The sequence below is a fragment of the Lycium barbarum genome, chromosome 1 (assembly GCF_019175385.1).
Source record: "Lycium barbarum isolate Lr01 chromosome 1, ASM1917538v2, whole genome shotgun sequence".
In the NCBI taxonomy this organism is placed as follows: Eukaryota; Viridiplantae; Streptophyta; class Magnoliopsida; order Solanales; family Solanaceae; genus Lycium; species Lycium barbarum.
The window spans coordinates 145,742,468-145,761,757 of NC_083337.1; the positions used below are offsets into that span (position 1 = coordinate 145,742,468).

General features: G+C 36.6%; 2 protein-coding genes across 2 annotated transcripts; both read right to left on the reverse strand.

Annotated features, from left to right (window-relative positions):
• Nucleotides 1-5,369: 5,369 nt before the first annotated feature.
• On the reverse strand, nucleotides 5,370-11,389 carry LOC132641934 (uncharacterized). The gene is made up of 6 exons (XM_060359079.1): nucleotides 11,270-11,389; nucleotides 10,599-10,991; nucleotides 9,498-9,635; nucleotides 9,279-9,336; nucleotides 8,864-9,099; nucleotides 5,370-7,273 (listed from the first exon to the last, which is right to left on the reverse strand). Exons 2-6 carry the CDS (start codon nucleotides 10,910-10,912, stop codon nucleotides 7,183-7,185), a joined length of 837 nt encoding a protein of 278 aa, XP_060215062.1. The 5' UTR covers nucleotides 10,913-10,991; nucleotides 11,270-11,389; the 3' UTR covers nucleotides 5,370-7,182.
• A 2,140-nt stretch (nucleotides 11,390-13,529) lies between these two features.
• Nucleotides 13,530-14,429, reverse strand: LOC132641941 (monothiol glutaredoxin-S3-like). Its single transcript, XM_060359093.1, has one exon. It carries the CDS (start codon nucleotides 14,240-14,242, stop codon nucleotides 13,934-13,936), a length of 309 nt encoding a protein of 102 aa, XP_060215076.1. The 5' UTR covers nucleotides 14,243-14,429; the 3' UTR covers nucleotides 13,530-13,933.
• Between the last annotated feature and the right edge of the window lie 4,861 nt (nucleotides 14,430-19,290).

The following is a 19,290-nucleotide window of genomic DNA, read 5'->3' on the forward strand; positions in this document are numbered from 1 at the left end:
AGTCTACCCGATAATTCCGATTTATGCATGATGTTTTTCAGGGGGTAATTAGTTACTACACATATTGGATGGCATTGAAAGTAGGGCTTGAGCTTTCTAGAAGCACTTACCAGTGCCAATGCCAATTTTTCCAAGTGGGGATAACGGGTCTCCGCATCCCCCAAAGTTCTACTTATGTAATAGATAGGGAATTGCAGACTTGATTCTTCCCGGACCAGAACGCCACTTACCGCCACCTCGGAGACAGCAAGGTAGAGAAAACATGGCTCGTCCGCCTTTGGTGTGTGCAACAACGGGGGGCTAGAAAAGTATCTCTTCAATTCTTGTAAAGCTCTTTGGCACTCCAGTGTCCAAACGAAGTCGTTCTTCTTCCTTAGTAAGGAGAAGAAACGATGACTCTTGTCCGAGGACCTCGATATGAAACGACTCAACGCCGCTATCCTTCCGGTGAGCCTCTATACTCCTTTGATGTTATTCACCACCTCGATATCCTCGATGGCCTTGATCTTGTCCGGGTTAATTTCGATCCCTCGGTTTGACACCATGAAACTCAGAAATTTGTCGGACCTTACCCCGAAGGCACATTTTTCCGGGTTGAGCTTCATGTTATACTTGCAGAGCACGTCGAAGGTTTCCTGCAAATGTTTTAAATGGTCCTCTGTTTCCAGGGACTTGACCACCATGTCGTCAATATAAACTTCTATCGTTTTCCCTATTTGTTCTTTGAACATCTCATTAACTAGGCGTTGGTAAGTTTGATAACGTCCAAATCCACTCTATTAATTAGAATGAGCACGGTCGTATGCAAATATAATTTACCCAACTATGAGTCGGGGTCGAATCCCACAGAGAACAATATATAGGCGATTAGGAAAAGTAGGAATTATCACCAATAATAGCTATGCCAAACAATAGATAATATTTTGGTTTTTGGAGAAAAGTATAACTAATGCAAAAATATAAACTAACCTAGAAAGCAAGTAAAATGATCAATGGCCACAAGCATGGATACAAGGGAAACTACGCTCAAGTAACGATCCAATGTACTTCATGATTTACAAATAATGGAGAGTTTATATTACTTAGCCTCGGATAATGACTCTAAATTAGCTTCTTCCGAAGACTAACTAGACTACCTAATTGAATATCCCTAAAGCAATTAGGAGCATTAAGAACACCCGAATATGGCTACAAGTGGTGTCGCCTATCCCTAGGTCGATTTCCATTAGATGAGGGTTAACGCCCCAAATTCTTGTTAATTAATCTTTCCCAATTCCGAGTTTGCCTCTTCCGAGTTTAAATCGAAATAAATGGGCAAGTCTTAGGGTTAGCTACTCCCTTAAGAATCATTCAAAATGAGATTAATTAAAGAAACAATAACCCACTTCATTAGGAATAAAATCATTCAACACATAAGCAAAACAAGAGATTCAATCCAAGCTTAAACAATGTATACTTCCATAAACAAGGTTCAAATATTGAAATGAAATACTACACACATAAATATTCAATACAAAACAAGGAATTGAAGAAAGGATTAAGAAATATCTCATTAAAGTGCTTCCAATCTTCTCCTCCAATGGTGTTGGTGATGAAACCCTAGCCTCCAAGTTTATGTGTTATGCCAAAGATGATAATGTTTTCCCCCAAGTCTTCCTTTTATGTTTCCCCCATTTTTCCAAGTCCAAAAAATGACAAAATATGCCCCAGATTTTCGTTTTTGCAGTTCTGCCCGTTTTTTGTAAATCTGTCCCGTTTTTGCAAAACTGTCAAAAAACTGTGCAGTTTTTGTCCAATTTGGCCTCTTTTTGACTTTATTTTCGCTTGGTTTCTTCCGATCACTTCTAAATCACATAAACCTATAAAATGGAAGTAAACAACATTAAATGCACTATTTTTTTAATCAAAACATAGCAACAATCTAAGATTAAAGAAGAAATAAGTTGGTAAAATACCAACTTATCAAAGTTGCACCGGCATTTTTTAGTCCAAAAGGCATGACATTATAACAGTAAGTCCCATATCGGGTGATGAAGGATGTTTTCTCTTGATCCTCCGGATGCATCCGAATCTGGTTATACCCGGAGTAGGCATCGAGAAAACTTAACATGTCATGCCCGGCCGTCGCATCGATCATTCTATCGATGTGAGGCAACGGGAATGAATCCTTCGGGCATGCTTTATTTAAATCCTTGTAATCAACACACATTCGAAATTTATTACCTTTCTTGGGCACCACTACCACGTTAGCTAGCCAGTCCGGGTACTTTACCTCCCGGATAGAACCTATTTTTAAAAGCTTTGTTACCTCGTCTTTTACGAAGGCGTGTTTTGCTTCCGCCATGGGCCTTCTCTTCTGCTTCACCGGGGGAAACTTCCCGTCTAAACTGAGCTTGTGAGTTGCTACTTCCGGTGATATACCTGTCATATCTATATGGGACCATGTGAAGCAATCTGCGTTAGCTCGAAGAAATTCAATTAACTTGTTCCTGAGCTCCGGGGTTAACCCCGTGCCCAGGTATACCTTTCTGTCCGGTAGGTATTCGAACAAGATAATCTGCTCCAGCTCCTCTACTGTTGACTTGGTTGCGTCCGAGTCATCCGGCATGACGAATGATCTGGGCACACCGAAATCATACTCTTCGCACCCCGGGTCCAACCCTGTATGCTGTGATTACTATTTGGTGTATGTTTCCCCGATTGAGTCCTTCTCCCTTTGATCCGATTTTTCGGGCTGAGCTGTCGTTTCCTCGACCGCGAACATCTCTCTTGCAGCGGGATGTTCGCCTCGGATGGTTATTATCCCCTCCGGTGTCGGGAATTTCAGCAACTGATGCAATGTCGATGGCACGGCCCTCATGCTATGTATCCAGGGTCTGCCCAGTAATGCGTTATACTTCATGTCCCCTTCGATCACATAGAACACCGTTTGCTGGATAGTCCCATCGATGTTAACCGGCAACGATATCTCCCCCTTTGTGGTTTTGCTCGCCATGTTGAACCCGCTGAGGACTCGGGCTACCGGCACGACCTGATCGAGTAGCCTTAACTGTTCGACCACTCTCCACCTGATGATGTTGGCTGAACTACCTGGGTCAATCAAAATATGTTTAATCTGAGTTTTAAAGATAAGAATAGAAATTACCAATGCATCATTGTGCGGTTGAATGATGCCTTCTGCATCCTCGTTGCTGAAAGAGATAGAACCCTCGGGTAAATAATCCCGGCTGCGTTTTTCGCGAACAACAGAAACCTTGGCCCGTTTCATCACCGACCCTCGAGGGGCATCGGTACCCCCAACTATCATGTTGATTATATGCTGGAATTCTACTGGCTCGTCCCTTTTATGAGTCTCCCTTTCCTTGTAGTGACTTTTGGCTCGTTCACTCAGCAATTCTCGGAGATGACCGTTCTTCAATAACCGGGCTACCTCCTCTCTTAGATGGCGACAATCCTCGGTTCTGTGACCGTGGGTTCCATGGTATTCACACACCATGCTCGGGTCCCGTTGGCCCGGATCCGACCTTAGAGGTCTCGGCCATCTTACATCCGGGACACGGCCAATAGCCAAGACAAGGCCCGAGGTACTGACGTTGAAGTTGTACTCCGATATCTTTGTCAAATCCTTGTTGCCGGCGGAGCTCCCGGCATCGCTCCTGAACGAGAGACCCCGGCTGTTCGACGGGCGCTCGACCCGTTTATTACCCCGACCGGTGAAATGGCTTGGGCTAACCCTTGATTTCTCCGACCTAAAGCTTGGCTTCTCCGAATGGGAATATGGCCGATACCTCTCCCTCGACGATTCGGCCTTCGTTTCGTAACCTTTCCTTGGTCTCTCAAAACTTTTGTTCACATTTATTGGCCCCGGGGGAAGTTCGAATTGATCATCCTCCACCCGAATCTTCGACTCGTATCGGTTATGGACATCAGCCCATGTCACAACCTCGTACTCCAACAAGCTTTCCTTTAATTTGAACGAAGCCGTTGAGCTCTGAACATTGAGCCCCTTTGTGAAAGCTTGTGCAGCCCATTCTGCTGGAACCGGGGGGAGCTCCATTCGTTCCCTTTGGAATCGGTTGACAAATTCACGTAGTAATTCATCGTCTCTCTGAGTTATATGGAAAATATCTGCCTTACGGGCCTGCACCTTCTTGGCACCGGCGTGAGATTTTATGAAGGCATCGGCGAGCATTTCGAATGAAGCGATCGAATGCTCGGGCAGATGGTCGTACCATGTCAATGCCCCTTTTGACAAAGTTTCCCCGAACTTCTTCAGCAATACCGATTCAATTTCGTCTTCCTTTATATCATTGCCTTTTATAGCGCAAGTGTATGAGGTCACGTGCTCGTGCGGGTCCGTTGTGCCGTCATATTTCTGGATATCCGGCATTTTGAACCTCTTCGGAATTAGTTTTGGAGCTGCACTCGGAGGAAAAGGCTTTTGGATATACCTCTTCGAATCCGGCCCTTTCAGTAAAGGCGGAGCCCCCGGGATTTGGTCCACCCGAGAGTTGTATGTTTCCACCCTTTTTTCGGTCGAGTCTACCCGCTTTGCCAAAGTCTCGAGCATTTTTAGAACCTCGGTGGAGGAACCAGCTCCGGACCCATTGCTCTCGACCATCCGTGCCTCATCTTTCCCGAGTTCGGCAGCACCCTTCGCCTCCTCCGAGGTCGTTTTATCCCTTCCGTTTTGCAACCGGCTATCTCGATTCCCTGTTCGGCAATCGCCGCTCTCTGTTCCTGCAACATTTCAAAAATTAAACGTAAGTCAATATTATCATTCGGGGCTTCCGGTTCTTTCCGGCCCTGAGTCCGGGACAAAGTAATTGAATTGTGTGTATTTAAAGGGTCGATAGCCGATTGGGCGGCATTCTCCTGGTCCACGGTGTTTTGATGGTTGAGGCCCTCCCTCGAATTAACGGGGTTAGGATCAGCGGGGTTTGGTAATCCTCGTGGGCCGTTGCCTTCGTTTTCGGCCACGATCTCGTTGTTGTTGACGTGACCGGATTGCCCACTTTCGGCCATTTAGTCCGTTCTCTCAGTGACGAACAGAAGATGTTTTCGATTTTGATGGGTTAGGTAGAGATCAAGATAAAAGACTACTATTATCCTAGCCCCACGGTGGGCGCCAAACTGTTTACCCCGAATTTGGGTAATCAACTAAATTTGTGGGTGAGGTATAAGATATGTGGTTGTGCCTTGAATCTCTTTGATAGAGAAGAGAAATATATGAATATACTATGAAGAAGCAACTAATAATCGGTGGTTTGCTATATACTTGTATGTTTACTAATATATGAGTGCTACTTGATTGAAGAAATATAATAGAGATGAACACAATGAATTCGGATTGCAACACGATAATGGGAGAGATTTGTATATATTTCTAGTACAAAAGAATGTTCTTGATGTTAAGGAGCCAACCCCTTAAAAGTGGGCAATGGCCCTTATTTATAGTGTTGCCTCATGGGCTCCATACAATAAGAGAAAACTAAAAATAAAGAAAAATTCTGACTTGGATTAGGTTGGGTTAGGTTGGCCGTACGGTCTGACACTCGTACGATTGACAGTTGAGCATGGCAGGACGTTATCGACGCGAGGCAATCGCGCAACGGATCTCCCGGACCAACGGCCACGAATAAACGGACTAACGGCCACAACCAAACGGACCAACGGCAACGACCAACTCGGCCATGAAGAAACCGGATCAAATGATGCCCTTCCTCGGCCTCGGTCCAAGCGTTCCTCCGGTTCAGAATGAAAATCCTCGTGCATGTTCTTGTCCCCTTCTTCCTTCGGTTCTTGGTCCCACCGGTTTAAGGCGTATCCGATTTTTACTGTATACACTCATAACAACTAAAAAGACACACACACAGAAAATGCCACATTTGGTGATTTGCAGATATTCAAACATATATAAATTTTGCTTATATTTGGGATTGTAATTAATTTTTATCTTTATGCATGCATAATCTTTTGGTCCTAATCCTATGTTGAAAGTTAAAGTTTTTCCAGTCACGCATATCTTTAAAAGAGAAATGATTTTGTAGCCCACTTACAAATGTCTTTAATTTTATATCTTTTTTACAAGAGATTGGCAGTTTTCACATCAGAGATATGAAAAGGTCATTTTTTTTCTTTTTAAATTGTATTCCAATTGCAAGAGGACAAAAAATCTCATTTTCTCATAAAAATTAAATATCGGAACAACTTATTGTGTATCTAACTTTCATACATAAGACTTTGCACAGTGTAATTAATACCTTTCCAACAATGTGTGTTCCACGAAAGAGAGTCGCACACCGTACAGTTTCTATTTGAGCACACCTTTTATCGTCCACTTTGCAAACTATCAATAAAAGGTTCTCCTACTTCTTATAATAATCATAATAAATAAACGAGGTCTTAATGATGGAGGATATCTGGGAAAACTAGGTCCACTGTTGTCAAACCATATTTTCAAAATGAGTGGACCAGAGTCATATGCAGAATGTGCAATAGCTTTGTGGCAGTTAATCAAAGAAGAGGACGCTAACAGCCACTCACTATGGGGCAGGATCAAAATATTACCAAAATCTCGTCAGATCGAGTGGAGTAATCAGACAAAAGTCTTATTAAAAGCTTCAACAAGTAGCGCATTGTCTACAAAATATCAGCAACTCTCCAGGAACTCCGGTCATGCTTTGATTAAGCAATGCAGAAATCTAATTTAAGCACTCTTGATTTCTGCAGCCTCTCCGGTTTATGGATTGCTAATCACACAAGTGTTGTTTTTCCTTGCGTCTCGGACTTCACGAATTCCATGAAGATGCCTAGACAAAAGCCAAGGCTGCATGATACCATGTTATCCAACTAAGGAACCCAGGTTGAGGAGGGTTCTGGGGAGAAATCTACTTCATTATCTGATGACAAGGCGTGAGATTGACGCAACCTCTCACTCTCGGAGTCAAAAGTTTTGGTTGGCCCAATCCTCTCTAGAACCCATCCTTCAAGTGCATCGTGGGTTTTTCAACCAATCTAGCTGGCTATTGAGGAAGAAAAACTGACGGCTTGCTCTTTCATTCTCCGCAAGAATTCAGATTCCAAAGACATCCTTATAGCCGTGGTCAGATGACAACGCTGGATCACAACCGTATCTTATCCATCTCAATCCATTCTTACCGCAGAATTATAGCCTACGTATCATCGACTGGTACTATTGAAGTAGTCCAAGGACTTGTACTCCACCACAGTATCATATGTTTGCATAGACAAAGGGCTCTCCGCAAAGCACCTACAATGAACATTATTATCTAGGTCAAAGAAAGAGGGAGAGGGACGGAGAGAGAGGGACGGAGAGAGAGAGACTCAAAATTTTCTCACACAAAGTTCTTATTAAAGAAATGAAGTAAACACAAAGCAAAAAAAAACAAAATAAAACAGGAAAAAGGAAGTACATTAGCTGAAAATAGCTACATAAAGAGCAACTACATAACATAGGGGCCATTATCTCAAAATAACAAATATTCTCTGTTCTACCGTGTATTATTGCAGCTTAGGCAGTTAGTTCCAAACCAGTTATCAGTTTCTAATTTTCCACAGATCACCAGTAAATATAGCGCTGCCAGTCTCCAACCTGGACCGGCTGATTACTTGGAACTTATTTGCCCTAGAAATTCTAGTAAAAAGTAATTTGACAGACAAACCTTGATGGACTATCTCCATTTTTGCTAAGAGATGAACTCAATGAAACAAGTTTAACACCAGCGCATCCAACAAAACTTTCTATCTGCCAATTAGATTATGAGTTCGTTTGGATGGGCTTATTTTAAGTGACTTTTAAGCATAAGCCATAAGTTAGAAATTCTAGCTTTTAATTTTTGGCTTATTTTTGTTATTTTGGCTTCAAACCAAGTGCTCAAAAGCACTTTTTTACTTTATCCAAACACTACAAAAAGGCTTAAAAGCTCTTTTGGCTTAAAGCACTCCAAACGGGCTCTATATCCCAAGCCTCCAGTCTGTGTGGTGGCAATAAGTGAATTATAGATTAGATGCCATCTCAGTAGTCAGTATAACACTTTTGAGAAACAAAGATGGAATTACACATATGATCCACTAAGGTATAATCATTCTCATCGACGGTCTGCAATGTTCAAAAACTTTTGCTAAGATGGTTGATGGAATTAATTGGCTCTAACAGCTACAAATATGGCCCAAGAAGAATTACAATTACTCAAAGTACAAATTTAGTTTAGCACGAAAGAGTGTGGCCTAGTGGTCAATGAAGCGAGGTGCACCCAAGCTGACCCGTGCACCACCATTATTAAAAAAAAAAACTGATGTTAATCCATTTGCTGAAAAAGTGGAATTGTTTCCTTTACCCACTATAACAAAACATAGTATTTCATCAATATCTCAGCTTCAGCTGCGAAGTTGAGGCATCTCATGGACGTTGATACGTAAGATGAGATTGAGCAGAGAAAATAATTAGGGTTTAGCTTACTCTCAATGGAAGTTATCAAAGAGATCGCAAGGATGCATTTTGGGGCACAAAGGTGATACTCCTTCCCTATACGCCAATCAATTTTCTTGGATAATATGTTCCACTCCCAAGATCGAATGTGGTCTTATTCTTATACTTGGTCTAGAATGGAAAAGTATTTCTTCGAACAAAAAGATTGACTGCTACTGGAACATAGCAATTAGTTCGTTAGTTTTTTATAAGTGTTATAGAAATATTGACTACATGCTGTTCAACTCTAATACTTGGTCTTGAATGGAAAAGAAAGTACTTTCATGGAAATTTGATTGCTTCTACAGTCATGCAATTAGTTGGTTAGTGAACACTCAATACTCATTATCATAGAAGTATAACGAATGATACCTTAGTTCATGCCAAAACATTTCTGCACGTTCATGCAAGAAGGGTCGCAACGGCGCAAGAAAATCATCTCCAGCACACCGCTGTGTTGAATGTGTATTTTCGGAGATAAAAAGGGAGGTAGCAACATGGACAATGATGGATGGATCTGGATCCCCCAGTATAGCCTGCAGCTCCCTTCTTATCCAAGGTTCTATTCTCTGTAACATCTTTTCTTTGGTACTCCTATTATCCATGTGCTATAAATTTAAGCACAGATTAAATATTAGAATCAATTTAGCCAACCCAAACAGAATCATTTAAAACAGACAACTTCTAGCCATCTGGTTTATTATCAAGATAGGAGGCATAATAACAGCTACCACAATTTCTCTAGTTTATTAAGTGAAGTGGATTAATCTACTGGGTTGAGCATTACCTGCATAAGACAGTTTTTAGATGAAAAAGGAACAGCCTGCAATCTCTCTTCATATATACTGCAACCAAATATATCATTCCGGGTCAATCAACTAATTCTCTATCCTAATTAGACATCCATCCATAAGTAAATGGAACAGAAACCCGCTTACTATTAGTGAGAATAAATAATTAGACAAAGCACCTAGCATTCACGCAGAAAAATAAAAAGTACATGTACCTAGCACGCCACCGAATGATTCTCCTTGTAATATCATCTGAATTTCTAGCTCCAATCTGATCAAAGGATCGCCGCCTCGGGAACGGCCTCGTTCTGCAGCCAGAAGCATTAAGCTCTTCTCTCCTTCTCCTAATCACTCTGCACAACATAAATATCACAAATTAGTTATACTTATACTGCCTCTTGCAAAAATGCAGGGTTAGGCTGTGTATAATAGATACTTCCCAGACCCCAGGCATAGAGGGAGCTTAATGCACCGGGCTGCCCTTTTTTGTTTTTTTAGTTATACTTATATTTTTGGGGGATAAAAATCGGGGTGACTTATGGGAACACTTCAAATCTTTTTCCTTTTTTTTTTTTTTTTTTTTTTTTTGAAAAGGTGCCTTCTCTATTACTACTCAAATCAAAAGAGAGTACCATCAAAAATAAATGTTGGGAAAGACCCTCATTCCATCGAACCAAACATAGAAATAGTCCCCCTTCACTGATTTTCTATCTAGAGAAACAAACACTAATTAAAAAGCCTTCATTAGCGTCCTACAACATAAACAAGAGAATCAAAATAAAAGTTACTCCCTTCATCCCAATTTAAGTCTCGTACTTCCATTTTTAGTTTGTCCCGAAAAGAGTGTTTTTTCCTATATTTAGTAAGTTAACAATTCAAACATCCTACATGACAAGTCTAAAACCACAAGATTCAAAGGACATTTTATTACATTACACAAATCTTTAATCTAGAACCACAAGATTCAAAAGCTCTCTTTATTTCTTAAACTCCGTGCGTAATCAAAGTAAGACACTTAGGGCCTGTTTGGTTGGGGAACAAGTTATCCCGGCCCTCAATGTGGGATAAAAATAACATTATAATCCCAGGATAACTAATCTCGATTTTATCCCAATCAAAAGTGGGATAAACTCATGCCAAATATAATCCTGGAATGAATTATCCCTTATCCCTCGTACCAAACGAGCCCTTAAATTGGGACGAAGGGAGTATTTAAATTGTTTCCTTGGAGAGGTTGATCAACTAGCTGATTATGTGTCTCAATTATCAGACACAACTATTAGCAAAGCCACAGACAATTAAAGGACAAAACTAACCTTTGGTCCGGCAATCGGTATCTGGGCCTAGAGGAGCCAACAAACCCAGACTGTAACTTGTCATTACGAGCTGATAATTTCTCTTTATTGAAAGTCCGAGACGAGAAGCTGATTGTGGAGAAGCACGAATCAAAGTCGGCGTTACAGAGAGGGCATTTTCTCTTTACATGGCTCCATCTGCGGATGCACACGATGCAATACGCGTGCATACATGGGATAATAACCGCCGCACTCCGATGATGTAACCGGCACAGGCATACTGGACATGATTCCCCGACTACGGCACTGGCAACAAGGTCAAATCTGGAGTCCATAAGACAGACAGCTTTTATTTGACGGGAAGATTTCTATCTACAGGTGTGATTCCGGTTCAACTCGGAGTTGTTGCGACTTCTGTGTAAATTGCATGTTTTTATCGGATTATACTTCCTCCAAAATGATTGAAATTTTAGCGTCTAAAAGTTGATTCAAAATAATATAAGATTATATGTTTCACAAGAAAGTATTTAGTTTTTTTTTTCAAATTTGTCATTTTCATATCCCAATAATAATTATATCAACCTAGAAAAAAAAAATCATAATTAAGGTACCTTGGTGAAAAGCCACCTTAACTTTTAGGTATTAGATTGCCCTTCCCAAGAACATATAAGTATAACGGTGAAGAAGCTAACCTGAACTATAGTGACCTTTTACTGGCAGTTGAAGCGTATCAGAAAGACACAAAAACACCTATACATTTTAGATGAATTATCCTCGCACAATTAAATTCTCTTCGTAAACAAAAATAACTAACTTGTAGTGTCATCATTATATATGAAATTCGAAGAGAACTACTTGGAATTGGAAGGGAAAATTCATGCTATTGTTATTATTATCAGTGAGTTTACCATGGTAAATATGTGCTCTTTAGTTTTTGTGTTAGATTTTAAGTTGGACTCTACAATCTTTGTTTGAAACAAACCTACAACAACAACAACATACCCAGTGAAATCTCAATATGTGGGGTCTGTGGAGGGTAAAGTGTACGCAGACCTTACCTCTACCTTGGAAGGTAGAGAGTTTGTTTTCGAAAGATTAAATATCTAAAATTTCAGATGCACTAATATTAAGAATTTGGACCAATAAAAATAATATTGTTCTTTATTTTGAGAACAAATAATTAAATTTTTAAATTAATTAATTAGTAAAAGAATATAATTCAATTTTCTTGGGATTGAAAAAATATAAAATATATTATCTTATTAAGGGGTTCTTTTTTTTTTTTTTTGTAATAAGTAATTATATCATTTATGGTTAAAGAAACTTGAAAATAGAGCAAAATCGACTTCTAAATCAACTAAAAAATTCGTTATTAAATGTTTTCTTTGTTAGAACTATAAATAAAATCTTAATATTTAGGAATTTATAGGACAATACAAATGATTCCAAATAAGAAAAATAGGAGAAATAGTTATATTAATATTATATGAACGATGTACCATACATTTTGTTCAATTCAGAGTCCAAAAGTTACTTAATAATAGGAGAAAAAATTATTGGAATTTGGTCATTAAATATTTCCTTATTTAAATTATGTATCTAAAATTTAAGACTTTAAAATCAATTAGAATTTTTTCTTAAATAAATTGTTAAAAGAGCCAACTAAATGTTACAATAAAATTCGTAGACATTCTTTGAATTAGTATGGCAATTGGCAAGTGACATCACAATGGTAATCCAAAGTGCAAATATATTCTTGATGGACAACATAATTTTAGTTTTTTTGATATCTATGAGAAATACTTTTGATCAACAAATTCATTTACACTCAGTATTTGCACCAAATTACATTAATTTATTATGATTAGCGAAATGTCATTCGCCTTATTTACCCTTTTAACATAAATCTCACACTAGAAAAAATAGTCATGTAAGTATTTTTATAATATTTAGAACTTGAGCATCTATAGAAATTTGGTTTTTAAACATTTTTGTATGTGGATTATGTACCTAAAATTAAGACTTAAAAATCAATTAAACTTTTGCCTTAAATAAATTGTTAAAAAAGACAATTAAACGTTACAATTAGTATAAATTCATTGAAGTAATATGGCAATTGGTAACTGACATCCCTTTTTTTTTTTTTTTTTTTTTGCTGCCATCATAATGGTACTCCAATTGTATTCTTGATGAATAACAATTTTTTTAACGTTCATTACTATTTTCAATATTTTTTTCTTTTTGTATATATTTTTGATTTACACTTAGTATTTGCACCAAATTACATTAATTTATTCTGATTATCGAAATGTCGTTCGCCTTTTTTACCCTTTAAAAATAGGTCTCACACTAGACAAATAGTCATTTAATTATTTCATAATATTTGGAACTTGAAAATCTATTGAAATTTTGGTTATTAAATATATCCTTATTTGGATTATGTACTTTAAATTTAGGATTTAAGAATAAATTAAAAATTTGCCTTACATAAATGGTTAAAAAGGCCAATTAAACATTAGTAAAATATTCGTATACATTCTTTGAAGTATTATGGCAATTGGAAAGTGACATCCTAATGGTACTCCAATTGTATTCTAGATAAATAACATAACCTTTTAATACTATCTATGAGCAATATTTTTGAACAACAATTTTTTTTTTTTTTAACGTTCATTACTATTTTACATAATTTATTTTTTTTGTATAAATTGATTGATTTATTGACACGTACGCTAAAATTAGTTTAAGGCATAAAATGAGACTTTTGAATCTTGTGGTCGTGTTGTAATGTACTAAACCGTCTTTTGAATCTTGCAGTTTTAAACTTATCATATAGGATATTTGAATTTCCAACTTACTAAATATAGAAAAATACACTCTTTTTGGACATAACAAAAGGAAAAGTAATATGGAGGAATACTATTTACTTAAAAAAATAAAGTAGGCAACCTCTTTCAACAAAATGAGACAAATTATTGATACAACATTAATCCTTTACATTGTTAGTGCATGTAAGTTAAATTCTTATACACACGTTTTTTCTTTGTCCTTTTTCATTCTAAAAGTAATACTCCTAAATAGTAGGTTTTTTTTTTTCTTTTTTGTTTCTCACTCTAGAAGTCCCATATATAAAGCTCTCACTAATAAAAGACGATTTCACACTTATAATTCGAACATGAAATCTCTAATTAAGAATGGAAGAGTACTAGCACAGCACCACAATCTTTATTATCGTTGGTCTCCTAATTAGTTTCCAAACTCTAACCAGGAGTATTATTCTCAAAAAACAAAACAAAAGCATCACCATGATGATTGTTATTCCTTTTTCACCATATGATTATTTCTATTTTAGGTTATTAAACCCACAAAGCTCCTGCAGCTTTGAGTTTAGGTTTTAAGGCCCCTTGTAGATGAAGACTCATCACCTCACTTTCTCCACCCACCATTTGGCCACCAATGAACACTGCCGGAACCGTTGGATTGCAGCCAAGTGTCGAAAGCGCCGCCTCTATCTCACGGCCACGTTGCATCTCATCGAGCTCGTAAACCGTCGTGTTAACGCCAAGGTCCGAGAAGAGAGACTTAATGGAGAAGCTCATGCAACAACAACTCTTGCTGAATATAACTACTGGCTTTTCAGCTACCATTTTGCTTACTCTCTCCATTAATTTGCTGAGAATTTCAACTAGTAGAAATGTAAATAAGTGTTGTTTTAGCTAGCTTTGGAGATTGGTGGTTTTTGTTGAGATACTTTGAGTTTTAAGGTGAGGAGAAATGAAGACACATATATAGACTTCCTTGACTCTACATGATTGGAGAAAGAATCCCAAAAGAAGAAAATGAAGCTACTACAAATTAGATTTTTTTTATTCTACTACGTTGTATGTCAATGCAAAAGTAAACTCTTAGCTAGGGAATGTGTGAATATAGTCCTTAGAATTTGAATAGAGAAGAAATTAACAATATAAAGACTTTTTATGTGTTATTTGGGGTCTTTTTATAAATACAGATTTCTTATTACAAAAATCATAAATATAATTTGAAAAGTATTATTTTCTTATAAAAAGCTACAAATTGACTCCCATAATAGTATAACGTAACAAGGGGCGGCTTGACCCCTAGGCCACTAACGCCATTTCCTTGGGCCCCAAATTATATGAGCCCCCATATATTATATACATTTGAGATTTTATTTTAAATATTCCATCAAAATTTAAATGAATATTATGCTTATTATTAATGACAAGTAGTACCCAATTTAGATCAACTATTTATTGCCAACTTTGTCAACAATTATTGGCATTGTAAAAGCTTACTAGCATTCGATTTTTACACCAAATTAATGAACATGTCTTTACTGTAATTTACTAAAATCAAATTGACTTTAATTGAGGACTTAACTATGGTAAATTACCTAGTTTGGTATAAATACCATGAAGTTTTACCCTTAAAACTATTTCATGTTCCATTACTCATATTCACTTTTCAACTTGAATTGGTTATCACTTTACAACGGATTTTGTACCTGCTTTGAGCTAATTAGTTCCATATTAATGTTTTAGACTCAATTTTGAACGAAAAGTTCCAGAAGAAATTGTATAATTAGAAAATAATACTCTACTCTATGTTTATCAAATAAAAATATTACTTATAAGAAGCTGATTATAACAAAATGTATTAATTAGAATTTTTGCATTTATAAGGCTAAAAGAAAAAAATTCAAATTTATAAATTTAAGGTCTCAAACTAAGATTTCGCTTTAGGCCCCTAATCCATTGAGACTCCTCTGAATGTAGCTCGACGCCTCATGCATAAGAATTTGAGCAATCTAACCCAAAACCTTTATAAATCATTTAAGAGCCATTATACAACCCGTGAGCTGGGACAAGAATATAATTCAAGTGGGAGTAAACTTTATCAAATCCTTTCCGTTCACTATTGCATAGAGATTTTAGGTACATGACATAATTGTTGTCCCTTATGGGACATCCAATATCTGAAAAATAGAAGTGGTTAAACACGCATGCCTTTCATTATAATAAAGACATGTATTTCACAAGTATTATACTCTATGTTCTGATGATGGTGCCTAATTATGAATATTTCTTTAGCGTCGGCCTTTTTTTCTGTTTTAGGCAAATAGATTAACACCGTAAGAAGATATATATATATATTTGGATTGTGGTTGCAGAAGCTCGTGAGAGCATTTGTTTCAGCTGACGCATATACATTGGCACTACATGGGGGAAAAAGTTTCATGATGCGCGATAATGATTCTTATCTCATAACTATCAACGATTTGATGGGTATTGGGTACGAATATAAGTACTACTCAATGTAGATTTTATTGCCTTTGATATGGAGCGTGTTATTCTCAAAATAGAATTTTAACCAAAATAAAAGTGAGTGCCAACTGCCGGATGAGAAACTAAGAAAAGATTCTTTTCTCATACTGAAAAAAAAAGGACGTGTCGTTGTACGGCTTTTCTCGTTGATGATAGTTCAGTCATTTCTTGTTATCACTGTTATTACTAGACATGAAATTTAAGGAAATATGGAAGAAGCTAGGTGTGTAGAGAATCAAGTCGGATAAGGAAAAATCTTGATATAAATTCCCAATTGTAGAAAGTGACTTTCTTGTATCAATGAATGTTGATGTATCGATCAAGTAAGAATTAAGCATCTGATGAGTTGGATTGGATTTATCCAGTGGGGAACTTTCTGTGGTCCAATAAACAAATATTCGACATTTCACTCAACTAAGCGGAAAGGCAAATTAAAGGCGAGAAGATTGAGGATATAGAATTTTGCAATGACTTATTGATAAGAGCAGTGGGTACAGTCAATAACATGTGGAAAAAACACTAATTCAACAATGGATTTAACAGTATAGGAGTATATAATAAGACATAAGTCATGCAAGATATGTAATTTCTTAACTGCTAATAGGCGAACACTATTTTTTTTTAGGCTTAATGCATTTGCCCCGAACTTGTCCCTTTTTTTCATTTTGACACATTAACTAAGTGTCGCTCCTATTGAACTCCTGAACTCGTCCTCAAGTGTGTCTATCAAACACAATCTTGACTTACATAGTATTCTATTTTCAATGTAGCAACATGCTAATATATATTCTAATTTAATTATGCCATCTTTTAGCTAAGATTAGCAGCAATTGAGAGGGGAAAAAAGAGTAAGATCTTAATTAAGCTGACAGTGAAAGAGCAGAACCAACAGAAACCGACACATCCATGACCTATTGAATAGCTTACCACACGTCTAAAATATTACTTCACCTTCATTACCACAATTTCATTTTTGCTTCTAATAAAAATCAGATTTAGACGGTTTCATAGATACACTTGAGGACGAGTTCAGGGATTCAATAGGAACAACACTTAGTTGAGGTGCCAAAATGGAAAAAAGGGACAAGTTTAGGGGCTTGTAAAAAAGCAAAATAGTAGGGAATACGAGATGAGGTCCACAGGTATTATCATCGTCTGAGTTTTTCCACAAATTCCTATATCCATATACAAAAGAAATGACATAGGATTATCCTATGTGCTACATTTTCTTAGCAACTCAAATTTATGTTTTATAGAATTTCGATGGCATATCAAAAAGGAATGATCATTTTAGTTGAGCTAATCAAATTGAATAATAAAATATTTGACACGATTCTACTAGTCATTGTGTATTTATAGTTACTGTATTTTGGTTGAACCTAAGTCAAATTTAACTACTACACATTCAACACCATTCTGCTAGTCATTAGCTTGTTAGCGACCATCTCCATCCCTATTATTTGTTTTAAGGTTTTTACATACTCACTAAGAAAATCATTTAATAGCATCAATCAGTTTAAGTATTATTTCACTGAGTTACGATTTATATCTCCTCAAATTATACCATACTCTACTACTCTCCTTGGACTTTAGATCATTAATTTGGAGCAAGGATAGATTTTTTTTTTTAAATAACTAATGCCGCCTTGATTTACCAAAGATGAGCACCGTGCAGTGTAGGCACTTATTTTGGACCAAACTTAATTAAAGGCTAAAAAACTTTTAAAATGGACCGGAGATAGTACTCCGGTAGAAACCTTAACTTCTGTACTAGTCATGAACGTTTGTTGCTAATTTGATACTAGACAATATCATTGCTATTGCTATATTTTTTGTTTTTTTTAATGAGATTTTCAAGTAAGCTGGAAAGGCTACTCTGAAAATACTTCATTATGAGTTCAAAAAGTCGAATCACTTTTATCAGGCCATTTCTCACACATTCGAATCTAAGTCATGTTGATCGTAACTTTAAAAAATTGTTCGCTTGTCTTACACGATATGCTCATGGTTTTGATGAGTTATGTCCTACTAAAGGGCCACATGAACTAAATTTTGGCTACAAACTGCCTATAAATGGCCCTAGTACATCTCAAAGGTCGGAGTTTACTTGCTGCTTGCTCGCGATAAAGTTTCATATCAATCTACAAAATATTCCCTGAACTTTAGAAAGGCAGATGAATTTATCTAGTTAAAAAGATTTGAGTAGATAATGATTCAACAACTGTTTACATTGGCAAACATGCATTAGAAAGCTAGAAACAATTTTTTTGGTTCACGCTTTGAATTTTTAGAGGGAGAGTAAGATTTACGGATTAGATTAATGGAATAATAAGAAACGATATATTTAGATGGTGCGTCTTGAAGATTTTTAAGAAAGTCAACGAACTCATAATATGATAGGGTGTCAATGGTACGGTTCGGGTGGTTATTTTATAAAATTTATACCATACCTATTTTTCAGTTATTTTATTCAGTATAACCAAAAATAGACTTTTCGAAACCATCCCGTCATCTCGGTTTTTCTTCGGTATCGGTACGGTTCGGTTAATTTTCGGTATTTTTTTAAAACAAAAACTTCATGTAAAAGTCACTAGTAAAAGTTAGAACACGATACTCTGGTTGAACTTTGAGCAAAAACTCTCTAGACATTTTTACTGTTTAAAAGGTGATAAATCAAGAAAACATGAAAGACGACAAGAAAGAGATTGATCTCACTATTTTACGATAGTATAAAATAATGTTAAGCAAAGACAAAACATATAGTTTGAATCACACAAGTGAGAAGAAATCAATCGAGATGAGACTCAAGAACTGAGTCTACTAAGATTGAGTATCCAATAGGAGAAATATAATTAAAATCATACAAGAGGAAAGAAATCTAATATCTTGTATTTTGCTATCCAAAATCGTTCGAATACCTGATGTTACTAATCGAGATCCTAGTCCTAGAACTAATTTAGTTTTAATATATAGAAGTAGTATAATAGGTTTCAGTGTTAGGACCTTGGGCGTTAATTATGTTGACGGCTCATAGTTGTTTCCAACACCCCAGGCAAAAGGCAAAAATTCTAATATTTTATTATTTTAAAACTTAATATATAAAATATATTTACCTATAAATATATTCGGTACGGTTCGGTATTTTTTCGGTTTATTTTTATAAAAATAAAAAACCAACCTAATTATTCGATACGATTATAAATTTATATAAAAACTGCCGGTTTTCTTAAAGAAAACCTAAAAATCGATTCGGTACGGTTAAGTCAGTTTTTTAAAAACTATTACACCCCTAAATTGCTAACTAAAGAAAAATACAATATGATAGAAGGAAAATAGAGAAATGGGACAATAAAGGGGTTAAGTCCTCA

Coding starts and splice junctions, on each gene's coding strand:
- LOC132641934 (XM_060359079.1), bottom strand. CDS start 10,912: ATGGACTCCAGATTTGACCTTGTTGCCAGTGCCGTAGTCGGGGAATCA. Junction 9,636..10,598: donor TACCGATTGCCGGACCAAAG/GTTAGTTTTGTC, acceptor TATGTTGTGCAG/AGTGATTAGGAGAAGGAGAG. Junction 9,337..9,497: donor ATCATTCGGTGGCGTGCTAG/GTACATGTACTT, acceptor ATTTGGTTGCAG/TATATATGAAGAGAGATTGC.
- LOC132641941 (XM_060359093.1), bottom strand. CDS start 14,242: ATGGAGAGAGTAAGCAAAATGGTAGCTGAAAAGCCAGTAGTTATATTC.